Here is a 17,172-nt window from a genome sequence, read left to right as displayed (position 1 = left end):
TTCGTAAACAACAATATAGAATAGTAAAAACATTAGCTTCAAATTTCTTCATCTGAAACAACAATGTAAATCACTCATCCATTATTCTATCTTGCTTAGAAAACAAGAGAATGGTTTTAAGATTCTGATGATTTTGAAATAAATTTTTGGTTTCCCCTATTCCCCAGCAAATCAGTTATCATTTTCAGTACAATCACATAGCAACCATAATTCAGTTGCCTTCTCAAAGTCTTTTCAAATTTTGTCCTTTCCACCTTTTTTCTGAAGCTGGTTTCTGACTGGTTCCGTCAACACCAAGGGTTCTCGTATGACGGTTGCTGAGTAATTTTTGCCTAATAGTTCAACTTCCACTTGTTGTCCCACTTTACTTAGCTCTACAGGGACGTACGCGAAAGCCAGACTCTTCTGGATGCTGTAACTGTAGCTTCCGGAGGTTGTGTTGCCAACCACCTGAAAAACAAGACCCTACCATCCTCAGCATCTTGGTCACAGCTTTGTGTGCCTCCTCTATAGATGAAAATTCTCAAAAGATACGTTCAACTTACAGAGTTTTATGATATGCTGTCTGTGAGGATAACACTAGGAGGAAAACTTCACTTTTTTGAGAAGCTTAATGAAAGTTTAAAACTTATGAAAAACAATTCTCAAAATACACATCCATGTTGCTCTGAAATTTCTGTTTTAAATAATTACATCTAGTTTCTTAATACCTAGCACTATTTTGCTCAGTTTCATGCCAAGAGATCTGATAGGAAGAAGAATCAAATATTTTCATTTTGAACTTAAAAAAATTCTCTTCCATCAAACTAGCATGGCAATAATAGATACAAAGGAGAAAAATCTAAAAATCCAAATGCAAATCTAGTCAACTGTTCCTGCTGGCATTTAGAAAATGGCCTGCCAGAATAGTGCTGAATTAAACTCTATTAATATATCCATTGTCAATGTGAAGTGAATCTTCTATATGAATATATACAGATTTAACAATTCCTGGTAATTGCTAGGCACTTAAATAAATGTTAACTTTACCCTCTCTAGCTCTACCATGCACAAAACATTTTGCTAGACATTCTGGAGAATGAGTAGAGGTCTGGTTCCTACCCTCATGAGCTTCCTGCCTAGTTGAGGAATTAACATACAGACACGAGAAACAATAACCAGGAAGCCAAGGTAGGCAACATAAGTAAGCCAGGATTTGTTCTACATTTTGAAGGTAGGTGGAGTTAGGTGGGTAGAGAAGGGGGATAAAACTTTCCAACATGAGTGGAGACGTGGAGTTCGGTGTGAATGATCAAAATTAACAGGATGAAATAGGATAACTTGGGATGGCAAACCAGAGAAAAATACTGAACAAGGAATCAAAATTTAGGAGATGAAAACAATAATTTTATGCTACCAAAAGAAATCTATATAACAATCCTGATTAGAAGATTAGATCTGGTTTCCACAACTCCTCTTATCTGAAGGAAAAGATGCAAGAAAAGGAAAAACAGAGTAAAATGCAAAAAAATTACAATACTGGTTTAAACACCAGTTTTTTTTTCTAACATCTTTATTGGAGTATAATTGCTTTACAGTGGTGTTTAGTTTCTGCTTTATAACAAAGTGAATCAGCTATACATATACATATGTTCCCATATCTCTTCCCTCTTGCGTCTCTCACCCACCCTCCCTATCCCACCCCTCTAGGTGGTCACAGAGCAATGAGCTGATTTCCCTGTGCTATGCAGCTGCTTCCCACTAGCTATCTATTTTGCATTTGGTAGTATATATATGTCCATGCCACTCTCCCACTTTGTCCCAGCTTACACATCCCCCTCCCCGTGTCCTCAAGTCCATTCTCTACATCTGCATCTTTATTCCTATTCTGCCCCTAGGTTCTTCAGAACCTTTTTTTTAGATTCTATATATATGTGTTAGCATACAGTATTTACTTTTCTCTTTCTGACTTAGTTCACTCTGTATGGCAGACTCTAGGTCCACCCACCTCACTACAAATAACTCAGTTTTGTTTCTTTTTATGGCTGAGTAATATTCCATTGTATATATGTAAACACCACATTTTTAAAAAGTAAAAGGAAGACAACAAAAGCAAAATGATACATAGCCTGACTTAAAACGGCTTCTCCTGGCTATGCAACATCGCACTAATCCTTACAGCCTTACTGTCTAGCACAGTGGCTGCTTATAGCTGCTGCTCAAAAACATCCATGGACGTGAATCAGCCTGGTGATATTTCAGCTGCCTCAGCAAAGGGCTCAAGACAGTCAAAAGTCATATTATAGCATTTCTAGTCTCTTATGTATTTATGACATTAAGTACAGACTCCTATCACTGTAGCCCCAGTTTTTAATTATCTTGTTGAAACTCCGAATCAGAAGTTCTCCATATAATTTCTGAACTTGTTATGGTGATTAAAAAAAAGTGAATGCATTCATTAGTAAAAGTTTCTCTCTGGCAGATTATTAACTGCCAAGGTATTGCTGAGATAACACACATGTTTCAAAATGGCTTTTCTCCTGTAGATCATATTTCCGTGATATAAAACTGGGATTTGGCTCAGGGCGGCTGGAGTTTTAATCATCGCTTTTTTGAAAGACCTTCTCGATAACTTTGGTTTCACTTCTGAGTCTCTAAAACAGAGATTTGTGTTTGGAGCTCTGGGACAGTTAACCTGGTTTTCTTGGGCATCTTAAGAAAACAGGAAGAATCCTGAACAAATCTCTTGGTCAAATCCCCTAACTCACTGGATAAAAAACCCACAATCACTCTTCAGAGACTGCACGCCCCATCTCCTTGGGCCTTCTCATCTCTCAAAATCTCAGCAGTGATTCTTCTTGCAGTTATTTCTGCATTAGTAACTTTAAAGAAATAGCATGTTTATTTTGTGAGTGCTAGTCTTAAAATATTTATTGAATGCTTTGCTTTCTGCTCGATTACTTTCGTTTCTCCTTTAATTTCTCTCTAATCCAGGGGTTGGTAGTCCAAAGTATTTTAGAAAACTGTCCTTTCCTTTTATCTTATTACTAAGTCTCCAGGGAAAGGTTTTCCCTGGCATAAATTCTATATAATTCTACCTTAAAGTCTTCCAGATTCAATTAAATCCATTGCTTCGTTTTGCTCAGTGAATCACAAGAACAACCCTCACCCTTTGCCTAGTAGATTCTCATATTCTTTGTGAAATCAAATGTCAGCCTTCTTTTTACCAATGTAAACAATCCTCACTTATTTTTAGCCTTGTCTCATTCTTCTCTTAATTATGAGACTTAAAGACGCCTGTAACAGACTTAGAGAAGATAACATGGTAAATAACCTTTGAAAGAGGGAACATAATTTAAATTGGATGATATTTGGCTGTCCCTGTGTGTTTTATTAATAATGAAAAAGAAGACTTTCTAAACTCTTCAAACTTCCTTCCTCAAAAACCTTTTCTTCAAAACTTACTTCCCAGCAAAGCTGCTTTTATAACTAATTTAAGCCCCTCTCATGCCCACTTATGCCTTGATTTTTTTATATAAAGCCTTACTTAAAATCATAATCCCTCCCTCTAGCACTGCCCATCTCCCAATTAGACTTTATTTTTCCCCAAAGTATTCATTGCCCTCTGACATGCTATTTATTTTATTTTATGTTCATTGTTTATCTCTCCCTCTCCTGGAATATAAGCTCCACAGGGGCAGAGATTCTTGTCTGTTTTGTTCACTGCTGCATCCTTAGTGTCCAGAATATTGCTGTCACATACTAGAACTCAGATCTGTTGAACAAATAAATTAACATGTACCCTATCGTTAGCACTGAAAATATCTGCCTGAATAGAATACCAAATACAAGATGTAGAACAAGTCCAAAGTCAGGAAATAAAAATAAAAAAATATTTCATATCATTCTAAAGATAAGGAAGATCAAAGAGTGTCATCTGCATGATAAAATGATGATCCTACTAAGCATCAAAGAACAGACAAGCTGATATCAGGAAATTTAAGAGAAATATTACTAATAACTAAAATTACAGTTGCATTAGCAGCTCTATAAACAGATGGCACGTATAGGAAAGATGAAAAATATAATGTGTAAACTCAGTGCACAAATGAGGCAAAGGGAATAAAATTTAAAAATGGAACTTGGAGGGGATATATGTATACATATAGCTGATTCACTTCATTGTATAGCAGAAACTAACGCAACAGTGTAAAGCAATTATACTTCAATTAAAAAAATGGAGCTTGGGTTTCCAGGGTTCTTCTTTTTTTCCAGCTTTGTTGAGATACAATTGACATATAACATTGTATAAGTTTAAGGTACAGGTTTCCAGTTTTTTAACTTGGGTATGGTCACATTTAAGATGACTAAAAATCTGTCAGTTGATCATGGTTGATGTGGGGTTGCATACAGAATGTTATGACAGAGCTTCTCATTCATTCCATGGCCAAGTAAGACAGATTATCAGTAGAAGTATGAGTGCACACCGTATTAGGAAGACTGAGATAGTTGGATGAGAATAGAGTGAAAAATGTAGAACAAAAAGATGAGGTGAGGGAAGTGTAATGATCAGGGAAAAATTAATTAGAGGTGGAAAGAAACTTAGACATTATCTCACTCAGTGGCTTCATTTTGTAGGTGAGAACACTGAGACCCAGAGAGGCTCAAGCAGTTAGTTAATGGCAGACATGGTTATCAGTGGAAATTGTGGGCAAATCTTAAATCAGAGAAAGAACATATTAAGAAAAGAGGGCTGAACCAGAGATCTAGAACAGAAACAGGAAGTGGAGACCGGGAGGTAAGAGTAGGAATGGTTCAAACAGAAGAGCAAACAACACAATTAAAGGTGAGGCATTTGAGAAAGAGCTTCAGATCTGAGAAAAGATCTATTGGCTTCATAGAATCTAAAACTATAACATCCACCTGTTACTCAGATGTGCAAGAACTGTGGGTATATAATGAAGTGCTTAGGAGAATACAGTGGGCCATCAGAGACAAAGAAGAGAGCAAATGGGGGTATTCAGCATGGCTTAGAAGAAAGGATAAGAATTCAAAGTCCAACTGTACCTGGGTCAGAAATCAGCTTCGTCAATCACATGCCATAGCTGTGTAACCTCAAGCAAATTACTTAATCTCTCTGAGCCCCAAAGCCTCATCTTTAAATGGGAATGATCATACATATCTGGGAGGGGTGTTGTAAAAGTAAATGAGAGAGGGACTTCCCTGGTGTTCCAGTGGTAAAGAATCCGCCTTCCAGTGCAGGGGACGTGGGTTCAATCCCTGTTCAGGGAACTAAGATGCCACATGCCACGGGGCAACGAAGCCTGTGCGCCACAACTACTGAGCTCACGTGCCTCAAGGAGAGAGCCCACATGCCACAAACTACAGAGCCCACAGGCCCTGGCGCCCACGTGCCACAACTACAGAGCACATGCGCCCTGGAGCCTGCGCACCACAACTAGAAAGAAGCTTGAGCGCTGCAATGAAAGATCCCGCGTGCCACAATGAAGAGCCCGCATGTCGCAGCTAAGACCCAATGCAAACAAAAAAATAAATAAGATAAATTAAATAAATAAATATTTTTTAAAAAGTAAATGAGAGTACATAAAAATATCCAGCACTAGTAGGAACTCTGTAGATGTTATTTCCATGTCAAACCGACCCCTGCCTCAGCCCAAATGGCCATATGTTTAGTAATCCAAAGGCTGAGATTGACACCACTGGCTCTTCCCTCCTCCAGTGCTCGTTTTGTCACTGAAGAGATGGGGAAAATGAAAACAAGTATTAAGTAGGCTGTAGTGCGTAAGGAAAAAAACAACAACCTGGGAATAGAATCTCTGAGTATTTGGGTGTTGACCAAGCAGACCCTGCTCAACACAGAGCAGATGTTTAGATGAGTCTTGAAGGCCCTGTGGTCGCCACATGGTCTAAGCTGAGTGTCCCTGCCTGATAACCCCTGCCTGATAACACCAGCCAAAACACAGCAAAACATTGGATTTTACAAATAGTCATAAAAAGTGGAGGGGGCTTCCCTGGTGGCACAGTGGTTGAGAGTCCGCCTGCCGATGCAGGGGACACGGGTTCGTGCCCCGGTCTGGGAAGATCCCACATGCCGCGGAGCAGCTGGGCCCATGAGCCATGGCCGCTGAGCCTGCGCATCCGGAGACTGAGCTCCGCAACGGGAGAGGCCACAACAGTGAGAGGCCCGCATACCACACACAAAAAAAAAAAGTGGAGGAAGTGAAATTCTATTGATAGGTTATCTAACTCTGGCTTTACTGAAGACCAAGAAAGACAGTGAAATGTAGCATCCCAAAGGCAGAAGAAGGTAGTCTTACTCCTGAAGAACGAAAGGATTTCCACTTTTCCCTTTATTTACTAAGGTTTAACCCTCTTTTGTCATAGATGTTTTCATTTGGAAATTGTTTTCTGCTAATGTGCTAAGGTATGAATTGTTTGTTTCCTCCTGAAAGATCCCTGAGAAGCTAAGTCAGAATACTAAATTCTTTATAAAATCTCTCTCTTGCATTCACAGATATAGATGTGGTGAGCCAAGAGGTCATTTTACCTTTTACATCATACCTTCCTCATTGTCCAATGTATTTAAAGTCCTGCAGTTTATTTTCTTTCATTAAACCATATAGAATATTATGTTTTCCAAAATAAGCAGCATTTCATTTTCCTTTCAGTTAAGTAATTTCTGTTTCTTGAATGTCACTTCAGAATTCAAAAGAGTGTCATCTCACCAACAGATAAATAACTAGCAAAAAACTGTAAACGGAAACAGAGACAAGGAGTTTCTGCTGCAGAAACACTGCAGTGGCCCCTCGCTATGGGTCCTCAGCACTCACCTTGCCACCATACCAGATGCTTTCATTTCCCTCTGGATCAACATCGTCCGTTGCCAAGGTGAGGCAGACCAGTCTCCGTTTCAACCCCTTGGCTTTAATCTGTTTCAGTGCTTGCTTTCCTATGAAGTCTGCTGGCTGCAGGAATCCAAGATAATGATGATGAATGAATACTCAGACACTGTGACAAGGTTAGAGATGCAAGCATTTAAATTTGTCTTTGCTGTTTTCTTGCCAATTATACATTAAATAAAAATACAGATTGGATCAAACGTCTAGACAAGTATTTCTTAGTCCCTGAATGACACCTATTCTTTCAGAAGAGGTTCGACTTAAGGGTAATAACTTGTGATAACAATTTTACCAGAACTACCTAGGCAGAAAAATGTAAGGCATGATATTGAGATGGTGGGTTATGAAAGGGACCCTTGTATCTACTGGTTCTGGACAGTGGGAATGGTGGGCAGTGAGCAAGGTGCGACTCAGTTTCTACCTAAAGTAAGCCTTTGCTAAGAAGGAAATTCACTTTTTTGAAATGTGATGCCAAAGCAACTCCAAAATGCCTACCTTTTTTCCTTCTTCAGAATAATGGTCCCCGGGATGCATTAACCTATTGGGTTGCATGAATGAACCGTTAGTTCATTCAAGAAATTTATTGAGCCCCTACTGTGTGGGAGACATCATGCTGGGCCCTGGATTACAAAATTAGTCAAACAAGGACATTTTGATCAAAGAGCTTATTCTGTAATGCTGCGCTTTTCAACCTTTTTTTTCCTTTGGGGGAAAACAAAACAACAAACACAGGAAGAGCTTGATTCATTTGAGTTCTTATGTAGGATAAATTCATGATAACACAAGTCATAACAAACCAAAGTTCATTATAGTTAAAATATGTTTATCTAAATACAGAAAGAATGTTACAACAAAATTTTTTTGCTATCTTGGTATATTTTTAAAAGAAAACTTGCGGGCTTCCCTGGTGGTGCAGTGGTTGAGAGTCCGCCTGCCGATGCAGGGGATACGGGTTCATGCCCCGGTCCGGGAGGATCCCACATGCTGCGGAGCGGCTGGGCCCATGAGCCATGGCTGCTGAGCCTGCGCGTCCGGAGCCTGTGCTCCGCAACGGGAGAGGCCACAACAGTGAGAGGCCCGCGTACCGCAATAAAAAAAAAAAAAGAAGAAGACTTGCTATCATGGATACATGATGACAAGGGATGCTTTTTAGTGTTCTTTTCTATATAGGAAGCCAATGATTGCAATGAAAAAAAAAACACTTTATCGTGTGGAAAAGCACACAATCCTGGAGTGGCCAAGCACTATATAGTGTGTCTTGTGGAGTGCTGGGAGATCCTGAATAGCTTCCTCACCTCCTATTATGAAATCTGAATCTTTGCTGATAGAGATTCATTTAGATCTTGAAGGTTTGGGGTCCTCCTGAGTCCCTATTAAAGAATTTTCTTTCAATTATTTACTCAGCTGTTGTTATGCCCCTGCTATGTATCAGATACTAGATACAGGATATTCAGAGCTAAATACAACAGGGTCTTGTAGCCTCTGGGAGGTCCCTGAGGAGATGTGACCCCTTCCTTCCACATCACAGTATGCCCAGCGCTGAAATTATTTTATCTCCTCAAGGTTTTAACATATCAGAGGAAAAAAGAATGATTTGAGATTACCGGAAACATGGTAGAATATGACAGCGATAGTATACAAATCAGTTATACCAATTTGAAACATGATTCACTGTTGCTTCTGTGTGTTTTATGAGAGTGTGAAAATCACAACATTTTGGAAATTTAAAACAAAAAATGTCTAATGCATGTCTAAGGCAGAAATGCAAACAAACAGTTGCTATGATAGGGGCATGTACCGTGGGAGGTCAAGAAGGCGTATGATCAGTTCTATCTAGGGCGAGAGAGGGGCTGGAGCAGCAGTCTGTCAGCAACAGTTTTATAGAGGAAGCAGCTTGAACTGAGTTTGAAAGATGAGGCTTCATGATAACTACTGTCTGCATACCCTTCTCCAAAAGTCCTTGCGCTTTTAAGTCAATCTTCCCAACAATCCATAGATGGAGGATTTGGGGTCTAAAAGAAGTGAGTTAATTTAGCCAAAGACACTCAACCAAGATCTCAGAAGTCCCAGCCCCATTCTTTTCATCTATTTTGAGCTGTCTTCACTGAGCCTCTTAAGCCAATATCTGCCACACCTTCAGAGGGACTGAGGTGAAAGCTGGACGCATCCAAAGCTTTCAGAAATGGGGATTCTGAGGGGTGCTGGATGAGAACTGCTGGTGTGGATGCCATGGGGGTGGGGGGGATAAGAAGTGCTGGAAGGGGAGTCTAACTCTGCCAAACTCATAATTTTACCAAAGTCTAAGCAGGAACATAAGGTACCAGTTAATCATAAGAAATAGGAAAGATGGGCACCCCAGAAAACTTCCTTTAAAAGAGAAAAGTTATAGTAAAAAATTTTAAAAATAATTTAATTCATTATTAATTTAATTAAGTTACTAATTTAATTCAAAAATTAAAGTAGTAAATAAGTAATATTAATAATATTTACAATGTATTAGGCACTTGCTATGTTCCAGACACTCTGCTGAGGGCTTTACAATCATGAGCTCATTTAATCCTCATTAAGATTCCTATAAGACAGATCATTTTATCCCCAGCTGATGAAGAGAAGGCCCAACAAAGTTAAGGGTCTTTCCTGAGGCTCGGTTATGTAAGTCAGCACCTTTAGATTTTATCCATACGCATTTTTTTTTTTTTTTTTTTTTTTTTTGCCTTACATGGGTCTCTCACTGTTGTGGCCTCTCCCGTTGCGGAGCACAGGCTCCGGACGCACAGGCCCAGCGGCCATGGCTCCCGGGCCCAGCCGCTCCGTGGCATGTGGGATCTTCCCGGACCAGGGCACGAACCCGTGTCCCCTGCATCAGCAGGCGGACTCTCAACCACTGCGCCACCAGGGAAGCCCTCCATACGCATTTTTTAAATGGCTGTGCCTGGAGTCTATCACTGGCAGGAACAGCTGATGTAAATACTCTAAAGAATGTTTCTTTTAAATTATTTTGAAACACAAATATATGATATCACTTATATGTGGAATCTAAAAAAAAATGATACAAATGAACTTATTTACAAAACAGAAACAGACTCACAGACATAGAAAACAAATTTATGGTTACCAAAGGGGAAGGAGGGAGGGAGGGATAAATTAGGAATTTGGAAGTAACATATACACGCTACTATACATAAAATAGATAAAAACAAGGACCTACTGTATAGCACAGGGAACTCTACTTAGTATTCTGTAATAACCTATATGAGAAAAGAATCTGAAAAAGAATACATATATATGTATAACTGAATCACTTTGCTGTACACCTGAAACTAACACAACACTGTAAATTAACTATGCTTCAATAAAAAAATTAATTAATTAAAAAATTATTTCTAGGTAGCCTAACCTATCTTGAATGACATTCACTACACAATAATATTTTTGTACTACGTGAAAGGATTTGAAAACACCCTGAAGGTTAATATTAATGAAATTTAACCTCTATATCTGTATATCCCTGAATTAGGAAGTGATCTTGTCAGCAATATCGTCCTTAGACATGAATGAAAACAATACTCAAACAACAACAACAAAAAAAACCTAATTAAAAGTAAGGAACACATACTTAAAACACAGATAAGAGGTGACACCTGCCCCTTGAGACAATTCTCCCTTCCCAAGCTAACCTTGGGCCTGACTTGGGAAGATTTAAAAGTAGGGTGATAGCATTTCATTCTCATTTTGCTTGGCTTTACTCTCAAGATTGTAGACTTTATTATACAGTTATTATTTATAAATGAGAGAGGAAAATGTGTCTGAAGGTTAAGTGCTGTGATTAAATTTGGTGCCTTCAGGATTACCTGAGAACAGAAATGTATTTCTTAATGAGTCACTACCAAATTAACTATATAAATAGCTGTTAATGTCTTTAAGAAACACTTCTGGGGCACTGAGATTATACCTTAAAATAATTTTGGCTTATATTTCTAATCTATTAATTTTTAATTTAATTTAATTTTTTTTTTTTTTTTGCAGTACATGGGCCTCTCACTGTTGTGGCCTCTCCCGTTGCGGAGCACAGACTCCGGACGCGCAGGCTCAGCAGCCATGGCTCACGGGCCCAGCCGCTCCGTGGCATGTGGGATCTTCCCGGACCGGGGCACGAACCTGTGTCCCCTGCATCGGCAGGCGGACTCTCAACCACTGTGCCACCAGGGAAGCCCTCTAATCTATTAATTTTTAAGAAGCAGTAAGAGCCATTAAAGCAGCCACCTGTGATGCATCCTAAATATAACATCCACATAGATGAAAACATTAAGTCGATTTTAAGTGAAATGTAACTCCTCATCTCTCACTAGCTTTATTAAAAGCACACATATTATCGAAAAGCACATGGAAATGAAATAAATTAAACCAGAATATTTTGGGTTGGGATTCTCAGAGCAATGGAGAGTTTTCAGATGTGTAGCTAAAGTGAATTCAACAGCAGCAGTGGAAGGAAGGTTCTGATACGAACTCAGGGGGGTGGGCTCTTACAGACCAGGAGAGAACTGATAAAAACCTAGTTTGGGGCCTTTTCTGTTCCATATTTAGAGTCAAAATCCATCAGAAAATTCAAAGCAGTCATCAGTTTGATTGAATTTTTGGCCAAAATCCTTTTAATCTAAATGTCAAATGTTTCCAAAGGCATAAGAGAATCAATGTAACATCCTGGGTCCTAAGAAAGCCCCCCTTAGAAACCAGGCACAGCACTGGTTGTGGAATCATGCTCCCATGTTTGCAGACCTGAAGAGAGCTGCAGAGAGACCCGGTGGTCACCAGCTATTGTCAGTGGCAGAGCAGAGATGAAAATCTGGGTGATAGATTTCTGCTGCTGTCCCTCAACACATTCTTGAAAAGCTCCTTATTTAAAATGAGGCCAGGAATCATTCATTAAAAACAGTCCTCATGGGACTCCCTTTGGAAAGCACGTCGTGGCCCTGACTAACCTGCGGTCCATGTGAACCTTAACTTTCTCTGGTCATTTGTCAAATACCAGGTGCATCTGTGTTTGCCTCGCAGTGAAACTGATGAAGCCATATACTGGATTCGTTTATTTGGGGGTATGGATCTGACCGGCCCACCACTCCATCAAGACAGATTATACCATCATTCATTTCATAGTCACACAGTTAGAATCATAGTTTTTAAGCAGGCAGGAAACTTAGTCCAAGGTCATTTTTCATATGAGAAAATTAAGGCCCAGAGTTAACGTTCTTGCCCAAAGTGACAAAGTGAGTTATTACCAAACCTCGAATCCAGGCTTCCCAATTCTTGCTTCCTTTTCCTCTATGCAGAACTTTGTAACATTCCATGTAAGTTTATAATAACCACAATTTCTCTATCTCTTTATTAGCAAACTATTAAATTACGAGTGTAGCAAGTCCAGTCTATTATTGACTGGAAATGAATACTCTCACATTCACAGTTTTTATTCTCTGCTCTTGGCAATTTAAAACAATTTATCTAGAATTTTTCTAACCAAAACCACTAATCAATTAAGTATTCCTTCTCAAAAAAGTCTTTAATATAACTAGAAAAGGGACTCTATTAACCCAAAGAAAGGCGTGGATACATTGAAACCTGGATAAAATATTTAAAATATGATTCCCAAGCCAGGCCAATAATTCGTTAATTAGCATCCAAACCAAACTAGATGTTTCAAAATGAAAATAGCCCCCATTATGTGTTTTATGACTTTTACTAGATTCAATATTAAGAAAATATTTACTTTTCAGTCTTTGAGTCTTATGATTCACAGGAAAACAGTGGAATTGACTTGTGGCTTTGTCAGATGTACTTTAGGAAAACAGTGGAATGGACTTGTGGCTTTGTCAGATGTACTTTTTTTTTAAATTGAAGCATAGTTGATTAACAATGTTGTGTTAGTTTCAGGTGTACAGCAAAGGGATTCAGATGTACTTTTATGCTTAACTGCATTAGCAACAATTAGAACATAGAGTTTTCATAATAGCTTTCATCTCTCTAGACTACAGTGAAGAACAATTGCCCATTTGGTGTTTTAAGGAGAGCACTCAAGCCTAAATGCAAAGTAAATAATTATTATTTATTTCTTAAAGGAAATAAGAAAAACACAAAGAAATGAAGCTGGAGTCTTCAAAAAACTGTAAGAGTTTTATCTATAGTTTGTTTTCCATAAAAGATTTGTTTTAGATTCCATTCAATAAGATGGAAGGGACCTAACATTTATTGAGGTATCAAATGTTCTTTAGCTCATCTAATATTTATAACAAACTTATAAGGTGGATATTTTCTTCATTTTACAGTTGATAAAACTGAAGTGCTTTTAGGTTAAGCAACGTTAGTTTTAGGTTAGTGGCAGAGCCATGGTTCAGACCCTTCAAATACTTACTAACCCATACGAATTATTGGACACAGAACCAGCCCTGAGGATTCTTGACCTCTGTCCCCAAGGAGCTCAGAGTCTAGCTAAGGAGGCAGCCAGTATTATGGGGTGTAAAAATATCATGGTAGAGATAAGTACAGAGTGCTATAGGAGAGGGGTCCCAGCACTCCCCTGGCTTTAATTGCCACCTATATATCAATGATCCAAATCCATACTTTCAGAGCAGAGGTCTCCAAACCAACGTGCTCAGCTGCCACTGAGACTCTCCATTTGGCTGTTCCATAGCCTCGCAAGTCCTTCCAACCTCTGAATCACATCCCACCTGTGCTTCCTAGATCATTAACAGTATCCTAGATCCTACTTTCCACTCCCTTCACAAATAGTCCTTCATGTGGTCTCCAGCCTACCTTTTTATTATCACTCATACCTCTTTCTTCTCTATCTTATGGCCACTGCCTTAGTTGAAGCCCTCAACATCTCTCCACTAGATTTCTTCAATAATTGGGTAAAGTGATCTTCCAGTCACCGGGATAATTCCCTTTTAATCTGTTTTCCATCACCAGAATGTCACTCCTTACTCAAAATCCTTCAAAGGTTTCTCAGTGTCTTCAGGATACACTCCAAATTTCCTAGCCTGGCAGATAAGACCCTTCCTGATGAGGTCCCAGTACTTCTCTGGCATTATCTGCATCTGCTATGTGCCAGCCCTGATAAGTGTTGGGGATAAAATGGTAAACAAGATGTATTTTGTATTGCCAGAAACTCTACTCAAGAAGTTTATGTCAAAAGATCAAGAAAAATGAACAAAATAATTGCAAGCTGTAACATATCCTATAAGTAGGATGTAGCTACAAAATTTCTTTTAAAAATTATCAAATAAAATCCAATAACATAGAAAAACATAATACATCATTACTAAGTGGGTTTTATGCCAAAATTAAAGTTGGGATAACATTTGAGAATAAATGTAATTCATCATATAACAAAGTAAAAAAGAAAAACCGTATGATTATCTCAATGGATGCAGAAAAAGCACTTGCCAAAATCTAATATTCCTAATTCAAAAAACAAAAAACCCAAACTTTTAGCGCTAAGAACAGAAAGGAATGTCCTCAGCCTGATAAAGAGCATCTATGAAAAACCTACAGCTTACTCGATGAAAAACTTACAGCAAACATCATACTTAATGATGAAAGACTGATGGTGATGATGAATGTTTTCCATCTAAAATCAGGAAACAAGATAAGCGTGTCTGCTCTTACCACTTCTACTTAACTTTGTTGCAGTTTCAACAGGTAGAGGATCTAACCAGTACAATAAGGCAAGAAAAAGAACTGCAAGACATCCAGATTAGAAAAGAGACAAAGAAAAGCTTCATTTTCATACAACGCAATTGTTCATGTAGAAAATCCAATGGAATCTACAAAAAAAAAAAAGAAAAAGAAAAAAGAGAACTACACAAAAAAGTACTAGAACTACTAAGTGGGTTTAACAAAGTTACAGAATGTGAGATCAATATACAAAACCCATTGTTTTCTATACACTAGCAGTAAACAACTGAAACTTGAAATTTAAAATGCCATTTACAGTAGTATCAAAATACAAAATACTGGGCTTCCCTGGTGGTGCAGTGGTTGAGAGTCCACCTGCCGATGCAGGGGACACAGGTTCGTGCCCCAGTCTGGGAAGATCCCACATGCCGCGGAGCGGCTAGGCCCGTGAGCCATGGCCACTGAGCCTGTGCGTCCGGAGCCTGTGCTCTGCAACGGGAGAGGCCACAACAGTGAGAGGCCCGCGTACCGAAAAAAAAAAAAAAACTTAAGGATAGATCTGTAAGAAGATATGCAAGAACTATAAACTACAAAACATCTTTGGAATTAAAGATTACCTAAATAAACAGAGAGATATACCTCATTCATGAGTTAGAAGACTTGAACTGACCTATAGATACAATGCAATTCCAGTCAAAATCCCAGCAAGCTTTTTGATTCACGGAAATTCAAAGGACGTACAACAACTAAAACAACATTGTAAAAGAACAGCAAAGTTGCGGGACTATCACAACCTGATTTAAGCTACAGTAATCAAGACAGTATGGTATCATTATCAAGAAAGATAAATAGGTCAATAGAACACAGTAGAGTCCGGAAACAGACCTAAACATATATGGACAACTGTTTTTTGACAAAGGTACAAAGGCAATGCCATTTGAACATATAGCCTTTTTCAACAAATGGTGCTGTAAACAAATGGACATCTATATGCTAAAAAATAAATTTCAATCCATATCTTTTACCAGAGAGAAAAACTAACTAAAAATGAATCACAGCTCTAAAAAAAATGATAAAACATCTAGAAGAAAACAGCAGAAAATCTTTGTGACTTTGGGTTAGGCAAAGATTTTTTAGATACAACATGAAGAGCATGATCCACAAAAGAACAAATTGAGAAGAACTTTAAAAATTCAAAAATTAAAAACTTCTGCTCTTTGAAAGTCACTATTAGACAGCTATATATATACATATATCCCCTCCAAGTTCCATTTTTAAATTTTATTCCCTTTGCCCCATTTGTGCACTGAGTTTACATGTTATATTTTTCATCTTTCCTATATGTGCCATCTGTTTATAGAGCTGCTAACGCAACTGTAATTTTAGTTATTAATAATATTTCTCTTAAATTTCCTGATATCAGCTTGTCTGTTCTTTGATGCTTAGTAGGATCATCATTTTATCATGCAGATGACATTCTTTGATCTTCCGTATCTCTAGAATGACATGAAATATTTTTTTATTTTATTTCCTGACTTTGGACTTGTTCTACCTTTTGTATTTGGTATTCTGTTCATGCAGATATATGCAATACTAGCGATAGGATACACGTTAATTTATTTGTTCTACAGATCTGAGTGTCTAGCTGGTATACTTTAAATGTCAATTTATTGCATGTTAAGCTGTTAAAATAATAACAATAAAATAAAAGCAATCTAAAGAATTACTTCAATTCATTCCTAGCCCAGAGTTTCCATAGACTTCCAAATTAGAAAGCAGTCAGCTAAATAGCACAGTTAAGCTTTTAGGCTGGAAACAGAGTATTGTTTCATAACAGAAATTGGATATATATGAGGATAATGATTCAATGGTTTTTAGTTTAATGTGCTCTGACAGATGTTTCAAGAATGCTAAACTAGATCTCAGACTAGATTTTACTTCCTTTTTCCCCCCTTTTCTTTTTTTCTCCTTTTATCATTCAGCAACAGAAATGGGTAAGAGACGAAGGATGGCTTAATTAAAATAATACAATCGTGTGGCTCATATAGATAACATAGCAAGTGTCTTCGACCACTCTGCAAGGTGGTATTTCATAGAATTTTAGACATGGAAGGGAGCCCTCATTTTACAGACTAGCAATCCCAGATGGAAAATGAAGTAAAATAGCTTTTCCAAGGTCACAGAGCTAGAACTTGGTGATATTTTTAAAAAAATCCATTCAAAAAAAGAAAAAGATTTGGGACAGAATATATTAAGTGGTAGCCAATTGTCTGACCAGGATGTTTTTCTGCTTTCCTGTTTATGCATAGGACCATAAGCAGGTATGAGGTTAAAATAACTAAGACAGTGGTTCTCAATCTTCATTGCATAATAAAAACAAGAAACCAGACCCTACCCCCAGGGTTGATCCAATTGGTTTGGGCAGGTCTCTGTTCTCAAACTTCAGCGCTCATCCGAATCACGTGGAGGGCCTGTTAAAACAGATTGCCAGCCCCACCCCCAGAGTTTGATTTTGGGGGTTGGAATGGTGCCCGATAACTTGCATTTCTAATAAATTCTGAAGTCACATTGATGCTGCTGGTCTGTGAACCACACTTTGAGAACC

General features: G+C 38.3%; 1 protein-coding gene across 1 annotated transcript in view; it reads right to left on the bottom strand.

The window, feature by feature from the left end:
• Positions 1 to 234: 234 nt before the first annotated feature.
• The window catches only part of DMGDH (dimethylglycine dehydrogenase), a gene marked incomplete at both ends in the record, with an annotated part of 60,244 nt that continues 43,306 nt past the window's right edge, over positions 235 to 17,172 (bottom strand). The window contains 2 exons of the mRNA XM_079703954.1: positions 235 to 450; positions 6,831 to 6,965. Coding sequence (XP_079560080.1) covers positions 235 to 450; positions 6,831 to 6,965 — 351 coding nt within the window. The remainder of the gene's footprint in view (positions 451 to 6,830; positions 6,966 to 17,172) is intronic.

This window comes from Hyperoodon ampullatus (genome assembly GCF_949752795.1).
Source record: "Hyperoodon ampullatus genome assembly, chromosome: 4".
NCBI classification, from domain to species: domain Eukaryota; kingdom Metazoa; phylum Chordata; class Mammalia; order Artiodactyla; family Ziphiidae; genus Hyperoodon; species Hyperoodon ampullatus.
The sequence above is the reverse complement of the archived record's forward strand: the minus strand, read 5'-3'. Positions and strand labels throughout refer to the sequence as shown.